We start from the raw sequence: 9454 nt of genomic DNA, 5'->3' as shown, positions 1-9454 counted from the left end.
CGGCTGCAGATGTTGCTCAACAGCTCCCGTCTCTGCTGGTGAACCGCCTGCAGTGACGACTGCTCAAACTGGGGAGAGAGGCAGAAAAGGAGATGGTCGCTAGCTTGCCCAAGCTGATGACCGCATACAGACAACACCCGGCCCACAACAGTCCCCATTCCCTCCCCTTTCCTGGGTTTGGTAGTCACCCAAGGGGGATTTTGGGCGACAGTGTTGACTTTGCGCACAACTTGCTTTGGTAGGTTTAATCCTTGGCCCTGCTAGGGGCAAAGTGATGGAAATGTGCTGAGGAGCTGGATGAGGAGACCAGTCACAGGGGATGAGGGAAGAACAGGCGCTGCAGAGAGGGTCGGTGAGGGCCTATCCCCCGCATGCTGGGATGAAGTGCTCTCCCTTGCACCACTCCAGGGGCCACTCACAGCCTGACCCCTCCGGGGCCAACAGTGCAGCCCCTCTGCTGGTGCAGGGTCCCCAGAGCGGGGCACGGCTGCGTCACGCTGATGCCCACACCCGCGGGCTCCCTGTGGACACAGGTCCCCTCCCAGTTCAGGGACACGACCCTTCCCATCACAGCTTTCAGCAGAAATCCCAAAATGTCACTAAAACATCTGAAGAAGGCAACCATTTCCAGGAAATCAGAAGCGGAAGGTTGCCTCCTCCTCCTGCCCACTCCCTCCCCATTTTGCTCACGAGGGTTTGGAGGTTTGACATCCATCCCTGAGGTCATTGCTGGGAACCAACAGCCTCATCCAGGCCATGACCACTAACGGCTTCACCAGCCGTTTGCTCACGTGGGGTGGCTCTGACTCTTGGAGCTGTTGCTCTCATGCAATGACCCTCATGTTGCAGCAGCTTCCCCTTTGCCGTTGTGAAGACAGTCCTCCTGGTGCCACAGCAAATTTCTCTGCAGTTTGCAGAGATGTGGCATGCTCAAGGTGCAGGGCTAAAACAGGCCACCTCCTTGGTCCCTACATCTTTGCTGCTGACAGCTGTCATCGCTTAGGTATGGCAAAGGACACCCTCTGCCAAGCTTCAGGTGCACCCTCACCTCTCCCCAGGTGAGGTGACCATAAGGGGTTTTGGGAAGAACAAGAGCCTGGTAGTGCTGTGGAGATGGGGCCTTGTAAAGCTCCTGCCAGGACTTGGGATCCTGAGACAAACTGCCCATCCTGTGGGTGATCCAGCAGACTGATCACCTTCAGAGGGCCCTAGCATCTCAGCAAAAAGCTCCTCCTGCAAGGGATGAACCATACTCAGACCCTTTTGCACCTCATTTCCACAAAAGAAATTACCTTGTCCAGGTCATCTTAGTGACCACTTTCTCCAGGAAGCTGCACAGACAGTAACCCAAGACAGAGGCAGGGGAGAGCATCCCACCCCTGCTCCTTCCAAGAGGGAGATGATAAAGGAAAATGTTCAGATGGCAGAAATGCAAGTCAGCACACTTAACTGCCATCAAAAGATGACTTCACCATTGTAGGCTCTTTGGCAAAGGAGAAGATATAGCACCTAGGGAGGTGACAATCACTGCCGAAGAGGCATTCTCATGGTACCCCTTGGTGACACAGCCAAACCTTTCAGTAGAAACTGCTTTTGTCTGGAGGCTCCCCATCACCTTTTCAAATTGGAAACCCTTTTTGCAAGTGCTTAAAAAAAAAAAAAAGGCAGTTTAATAATGTGGGGTTTTTTTTCAGGTGTTTTTCCCTGCACTTGCATAATTCAAAACCATTGGACCAGAGAGACAGACAGACAGACACTGTCTGCAGGCATGGCAACAAATACACGCAACTACTTTTCAACAGCCACCCACTGGAATAAGTGCATGTCTTGCAGTTATTTCAGAGCAAAATTGCTCCCTTCATTTCCTTCTCTTTACAAGCCAGAGAAACTAAGTATCACTTAAGGAAATAACACCATGACATTCCAGCAGCATTAGAGTTTGCCGAGGCTGTGGCCAAGGAAGTCCACACTTGCTATTTTTCCCAGAGCACGTGTAATCTGGCTGCTTACAGACCGAAACGCACCAACCTAGCCAGTAAGAGTGTCATGGATGGGCAGGAGATCTGGCTCTGGGCACAGCGGGCACTGCTGGTGGGCAGTGGGGAGGTGGTGGGAATGGCAGCCAGCTGCAGGGACACCCAATGTTGCCTTCTGCTCCGTGGGGGCTGAGGATGACTGCCCCGTGGATGTGGGGAGATGCAGAGGACATTTGGTGGCCGGGGCATGTGGCCATGGCCCAGCTCGTTGCACCGGTTGGAGGGTGGTTTCCTGCAGGGAACTTGTGGGCAAGGATCTGTCTGCAAAGACAAGTCTGGCTGCCTGGGGTGCAAAACTGCCTGCCCACAGGGAAACACAGCAGAAGGAAGCCACCTCACTTTTGCAGCTTCAACCACAAACCCTCACGCTCCCATTCAGCTGCTAAGGCGTGTGATGCTGGGTCACCAGTGCTGGCTGGGCTGTGCCCACTGGGGCTGACGAGGGCTAGTGCTCCCTGCCTCACCCAGCAGCCCTGGGTGTCCTGCAGCAGCCCCTTGCACAGGCAGGGACCCACTAAGCCCACTGGCTCTGAAATCCTCAGAGAGTGAAATCTCCCAGCTTTGCCCAGCTATGTCCCAGCCCACCGGTGACAAAGCCATCTACCCAAGAAACAGCAAGGGCCATAAGCAGATTCTTTATCAACAACTACTCCCCAGAGTGTTGTGATCTTTCCTTTTGGACACAGACAGAGGTTCAGGCGTGGGGACCTTGAGGGTGGTTGGAGATGGTGCAGTGCCCTGGAGGAGTGGAAGAAGGGGTCAACCCCAGCACCCCATTCCCTCTTCACCCCACCATCTTCCTCTCCCTGACCCCTTACCTGGTCACTCTCGTACAGGGCCTGGAGTGGGCTGCGACCGGCCTTTCCCTGCCAGGTGGATCTCATAACCCCGTCTTCTGTGGCTGGAAAAGGAGCAAAAACAATCAGAGGGGCTGGGAGGGGGCTGCTTCCCTCAGCCTTTCTCGAGATGCTCAAGTCGGGATGAGGCACCATTCTCTGGGAAGAGACAAATCTGTCTGTCTCTGGGAGAAGATGCTCAAGCAATGCTTGTCCCTCCTTCATTTTTCAATTCAATCTGCAGTTAGGGTTCAGAATGTCCAGACTTAACCTTTAAAAATGACCACAAATAAAGATAACAGCTTTCTACAGTTTCAAAACCAACTGGGAACAGTTTGATCCATGTGCATTTGGGAAATGCCAGTTCCTGCAAGATACATTGGTGAGGGAATGCCCCAGGAGGTGACAGGACCCTGATCGGCATTGCCACGGCCCTGAGGGGTGAGACGTCATCTGTGCTTGGCAAAGATAAGAGGTAGAGCCAACACTGGCAGCTCTGTGCTGGGCCCTTTGGGCTCCCAGTTTGCATTTCCAGGCTCAGGGATTTGGTCATTAATGGACAAATTGGACTTGAAGCTTCACCTGACTGATAAGTCATTTTAACTTTGTTTGTTTGTTTGTTTTGTTTTTTTCTAAACCAGCAACATCTCCTCGAGTGTTTGAAGCTGAAGACAGTGACCCAAGTGGTCCTCACCCCCTCCCTGCCCTGCAGATTGGCTGGTTTGACTTCAGAGGTGTGTCTGCAGCAGCACCAAACCCGAGGCTGGATCTGGCCAGCCCCAAGTGAGGTGCCAGACACCCAGCCCGTGACAGATGCTCAAGCTCTCATGCTCATCAATTACGCAGGGATGCAACCACCTTCCAGGCGATGAAGCATCCATTTCAGCTGCCAACCCTCAGCCCCAGGGACCTGCTTCCAGCACATGGGCAGAACCACATGGCCTAGATATCCCAAACTTGGTGCATGGAGCCAGCCACAACAGGTGCGTAGGTTCTCGCTTGCAGTAACACCTGCAAGTAGCTGTCCCACCTCTCACCCACCCTCTGCTTCTTGTAGCTGACCCTCTCTGTTGGCAGAGGATGCATGGGGTTTGTGCAGCCCTGGAGTTGGCAACCTCAGAAGAAATCACACTGTGAGTTTTAAAATGGAAGATGATATATTTTCTGAAGGGGATGAAAGAACACATTGTTCAGGAGATCATGGCCTAGGAGGTTCTTCCAGCCCTCCAAGTTCCTGCTCCTACAGGGACATTTTAAAATCTCAGAGGGATGAATGTGGTGGCGGGAAAAGCATCTTTCACAAACCACTTGTAGTTTCTAACACAGAAGCTTTTTACATGACAGTCTGGGGCTCTGGATCTTCTCCATCACTGACTATCACCAAACAAACCCAAATTTGTTCTACAAGCCCCACATGGCACCTTTTTAACCAGAACAACAAATCCAAATTGCGTCTTCATTTTCATGTGCTTATATTTTGCTTAAAGGAAAACTGCTCCAAAGCACAAAGTCACCAGGGTCTAAGATAAACCCTCTTCATTCCTGGAGCTGTAATGAGGGGGAAATGACTGCCTGACCTCACCAGGTTTCCCAGCCTTGTGTGTTCCTGGGAAACGACACTTCCTGCAGCAGTGGATTGCCCGAGATGTGACTCAAGGAGAAGGTCCTGCTTCTTCCTCAGTCCCCTGTATCAGCTATCCCACAGGAGGGTGAAATGGCATCTGTGCCAACGAAAGATAAGCAGAAGATCCAGCACACACAGTGCTGGACTGAGACGTTCATCCCAGAGGAGCCCTGGTTCACATTTCCAGGCTCAGCCCTCTGCAGATGACAGGGAAGGAGAGCGACCTTGAAACCTCGACCCACTGCAGCTTGGAGGTGCAAGCAGAGAGCATTAAACTCCAGCCCCTTTCCTGGCTGGGGCTGATAAACTCCCCTTTGATTTAAGAGTGTGACCCTGCTGTGGGCTCTCTGCAAGTGCCCTGCACCACAGCAGACACTCATCCTATATATAGAAAAAGAAACATGGAGGCGTTTGTTTTCGAGATTCACACGTGCATCAACCAGAACCTGCCTCACGAGGCACAAACACAAACCTCAGGTGGTTCAGGCTGCCCTGAAGCTGCTAGGAATGCAAATTACTCACGCCGGTGCTGCGCAGGGGTGCGTGGAAACATCACCCCAGGGAGAGGCTTCAGCACTCAGCACGGGGACAGGACGTGGCCCCGCAGCGGGCTGGTGCCACAGGAGGCTCTCTAGGGTGAACAAGAAGCACATCTGCAGTACAGCAGGGAGCAAGCAGGGGCTGCACCGTTCAGTGCTGCTGAGGCAGGGGAAGAAGCCTGGCTGGGGACAGCTGCACCTCGCATGTCTCTTGCAACAGCCCCAGCAGAGATGCTGCAAAATGGATTTCCTTCAGCCTCCCCCCAGCGTAAGGCCTGGCAAAGAACTAGGCGTCTCCTCCAGACAGCAGCAACCCCCCTGGGATCTCGCCTATGCTCCTGCTGTCCAGGGTTCCAGAAAAAAAAAAAAAAAGGGGGAAAAAGCTGCCAAGCTGCTCCCATGCAGCTGGCGGAAGAGCCTGGGAGCGCTGAGCTGGCAGGGGGAAGCCACCAGTGCTCCACACTCACTGCATCTTGAAGGCTTCTGCTCTCCAAAGCAATGACACCATCCCTGACTGGGGTGCTCGCCAAGCCCTTCAGAACAAACGCCTGGCCCAACGGCAGGTTTTTACAAGGCTCCAACTGCATGAAGTCTCCTCCCTCAGAAACCACCACCTCGCTCTGCACACGGCGTCCCAAGGAGAAAAGCAAAGGGGCCACGAGGATGTCTTCTGAAGGTGGTGTTAGAACCCGTGACAGGGGGGGGAGGTGCAGGGCAGCAGCCGATGTGTGTGCCCCATGGGACCAACATGTCCATCCCCTGCAGAGCTGGGGCCAGGGGAACTGCAAATGCCCGTGGCCAGCAGCGTGTGCTCCAATGGAGACAAGTCCAGACAGCCTGTGCCCAAAGCATCCCCAAAAACATCTGGGATCACCCAGCAGAGTAACATTTGCCATCACAGCAGTAGGCAGGCCAGGGCTGCTTAGACCTGCCTGAACCAGTGGGAGGTTGCGGATGGTGATTTAATGGAGTCCAGCCCTGCCTAGGACCAGGCTTTGCCACCTAATACAGCTCTGCCTCACAACCCCAACCTGTGGCCAACCCCTGTTCACCATCCCTCAGCCCCAGCACCTCCAGCGTCTTTGCTGAATCAGTCCTCTCCCAGTCCTCCTCCTGCGCCAGATCCCAGATCCTCACCATACAGCTCTATGAACACAGCTCAGCCCTAACTTGAACACAAAACTCCTCTTCCCTGGCTGCTCCATCCCAACCACCTCATCATGCAAACCCACAGTGTGCTCCCATCCTGGAGTCTCTCCCCATCCTGTCCCCAAATTGCTGTCCTCCTCTTCACAGCTTACCCTAAGAAGGCAACTGCCCACCTTAGGAAGGATGAGCTCAAGGGGCTCCACAGCTGGCTGAACTGCACACCTGGAGAGGAAACCCAACGTGGAGGGAGAGCCAGGGAAAGCCTTGATTCTTGATCCATGCCTATCTCTTCCATCAGGTCTAGGATACAGCCTGGTCTGCGAGGAGGAGGAGGGAAGAAGGGGGTGATGGGCATTGGCATTTACATATCCCTCTTCTTCCACTTGCTCATGCTGAGAGCGACTCCACCCCATCCTGTACCGTTCGCTTACCCATCCCTGGGATGCTCCTGGGACTCCAAGACTTTTGACAAAGCCCTGGAATACTGAAATATGTGACAGTGTGGAGGAGGGAGTATCACCAGAATAAATGAATGGTTCATGTTGCATTTTGGCACCATGGCCCTGAGTACAGCAGGATCTTCCATCACGGGGCAGCTGCCAAGATCTTCACATCCTGGCTTTCCTCCTGACTTTATAGCTTCTTGCAGAGATTCCCAGATTCCAACACATGCATGGTAACCCTCGGAAATTTAGCATCACAATAGCTGCATCCAAAAGCAGGGATGTAACTTAGCCAAGGTATATAGAGTTTCCAAAGAGGAGAAAATATCAACCCTTGGGAACTGCTGGATCATCAGCTGAATAACAAGTATTCAAGACAGTGTATGTCCCTGATTCAAATCCAGAATGTTTTTTATTCAGATGAACAGAAGAAAACACCACATTTGTTCTTTGCATCTTCAAAGCATGAGGCAAGGGAATAAGAGTGATGCAGAGTGAGAGGCAGAAACCCCCATGCTGAGGCAGAAACCCCCATGCTGAGGCAGAAACATTGACCTGAAATCACTGAATGAGATGAGCCTGAAGGGAGTTCAGGCACATTTTGGAGTCTCCTGTGCTACACGTGCTTTCAGTCTTTTCTTCAAAGCTTAAGAAGGCACCGTACCCTCTTCCTCCTTTTCCCCTACAGCCCAGATTTTAGTACTGACCCACCAAAACCAAAGCTATTCCCCTGCAGTGGTGTGATACCAATTCCACAGCAGGACCTGGGGCTCCATTGACTTGCCAGCTCTATTTGGAAAAGTGAATAGCTTTTAAAGCTGCGAATATTTAGGTGTACTAGCTGATTGCAAAGACAGCCAGACACATGTGAGGTGAGGGAAAGACTAGATCATGCTCATCCCAGACTTCTGGAAGCACCAGTGAAAGAATTTGCTGTTTTGACTGCAGAGACTCAATTATGGAGGGAGGCTTTCTGCAACCACAACAGCAAATCCAGGGTCTGAATTGAAGAGTTTGGCTAAGAGACAGGATTCAGGCAGTGACAAGCCTGCTAGGCTGACACCAGCATTAGCGAGGCTTTAGAAAACAGTCAGGAAGAAAGAAAACAATCAAAAGATGTGGGTGCAACTGGATGGGGGAGTAAAATCAACACAGCATTTAGTAAGTGCAGCTTATATCCATGCAACCTCATCTGTGAATAAAATAAGTTGATTCTGGAGATCAAACGTACGTGGCAGATCTTCACCCAGATACATGTAACACATGAACTATGAGATTGCACAAAAAAAGTACTTCAGTAGAGAAGATGAAGTTTAAAGGCTGAAGGAACAGTAAGGGACACACCCTGGGAAGCAGGCAGTGTTTAAATGGGAAATGCTGGGCAGAAGGCAGATTTCTAGTAAAGGTTGGCTTTGGGACCAATACTTAGGGGAATGAGTTGGCATAAAAATGAAAAGATCCTGACGACAGACAAAGCACTGAGAAAGGCAAGGAGAGACTGAAACACCAAACAGGAAAACTCAAACTTTGCCCTGGACCAGAGGAGTGGAAATTCAACAGAATTTAATTGCTGAAATTCAGCAGTTTCTGTTACTTTGTTGCTGGAAGTTGCAGGAGGTCCCCCATGCATGCAGTAGTTCTGGGCTATCAGCTGCCAGTCTGACAGTTGTTAAAAAAAAAAGCAACTGAAGTCCTGAAACATATCAGGTGAGGTATTTGCCATAGCAGCAAAAAAAGCATAATACTACTACCCATAGCACTGGCAACCCTCACCTGCAGCACTGACAGCTCTGCTCTCCTGGGATCAAGGCATATCCAAAGCTGCTGAGAAGCTGCTGCAGGGTGACCAGGTGATGCCAAGACCTTCTGCCCCATGGGAGGCTGCAAGGGCTGGATGTGTGTATGAGCTGAGCCAAGATGTGACTGTCCCCTGTGGAGAGCAGAGAGGGACAGGGTGTGTTTCACATGCAGGACTTCTTTGTGTTCACTTGCTCAGGTAGCTGACAGGAGGAGGTTTGGAAACCCCAGATCAGTGGGAGTCTAGCTGAGATGCAGCAGGAGGAATTCCAGCTCCTTTTGGGCTGGAGGATGGAGCTTTCAGGCATTTTCCAGGCTGGACCCTGGGGCCACCAGGAACCAAAAGCTCCACTTATGGTCACTAGTACGAAACACTGGAGAGGGTTAAACCCTGGAGATTCGGTGGTCTCCAGGCATGGGAAGTGAGCAGACAGCATGTGAGCTTGCACGTGAGTACACACCCAGAGGCCCCAAGGAGCTAATCCTGACCCCCCCACTGCCTCCCCACTGCTGCCTCAGCCCCAGCTTCACTTCCTGTTGTGTCTGCACAAAATCTAAAAAAAGAGAAAAAACCCACTTGTGGTGCCCATCCACCCGAAATGATCACTCTGAGTGTTAATTACAGCCTCTGGCTCCCAGGGGGTGAGTGGAACAGGGGCTGTCTGTGGTGCAGGAAGACTCAGCTCTCTGGGTAGCCCCTGCTCCCTCAAACTAAAAACAAAACTGAACTTGGGGGTGGGAGGGAGTGTGACTCCATCATACTTGTGATGGATTCCCATTTGTGCTGAATTCTGGATCTGAACACAGGAAGAGGTATTGGTGAAAGGTGTTGGCTGCCTGGTACACATGGCACACGTGCAGCTGAACTGCTTTCATAGGGAAAAGAATTTACAGTGGGAAAGAAGCAAGAACAATATTAGCCCTTTCTATCAGAAGGGGATACAACAACTCAAGCTCTTGTGCAAAGGGCTCAGAGCTTTTGCCTAGCGTCAGTCAGTGGGAGAGTCTGCCATCTAATTTAATAGAGGCT

At 51.8% G+C, this 9454-nt stretch overlaps 1 protein-coding gene across 1 annotated transcript in view; it reads right to left on the bottom strand.

Annotated features, from left to right (window-relative positions):
* Positions 1 to 2935, bottom strand: part of LOC103778202 (carbohydrate sulfotransferase 11-like) — a 4015-nt gene extending 1080 nt beyond the window's left edge. The window contains exons 1-2 of the mRNA XM_008945778.1: positions 2855 to 2935; positions 1 to 68 (exon numbers count right to left, since the gene is read on the bottom strand). The exon at positions 1 to 68 is cut by the window's left edge and continues 2 nt beyond it. Coding sequence (XP_008944026.1) covers positions 1 to 68; positions 2855 to 2920 — 134 coding nt within the window. The 5' untranslated portion in view covers positions 2921 to 2935. The remainder of the gene's footprint in view (positions 69 to 2854) is intronic.
* Positions 2936 to 9454: the final 6519 nt, after the last annotated feature.

The sequence above is a fragment of the Merops nubicus genome, unplaced genomic scaffold, assembly GCF_000691845.1.
Source record: "Merops nubicus isolate BGI_N331 unplaced genomic scaffold, ASM69184v1 scaffold34898, whole genome shotgun sequence".
NCBI lineage: Eukaryota > Metazoa > Chordata > Aves > Coraciiformes > Meropidae > Merops > Merops nubicus.
Note: the sequence above shows the minus strand (reverse complement) of the source record. Positions and strands in the feature narration are given on the sequence as shown.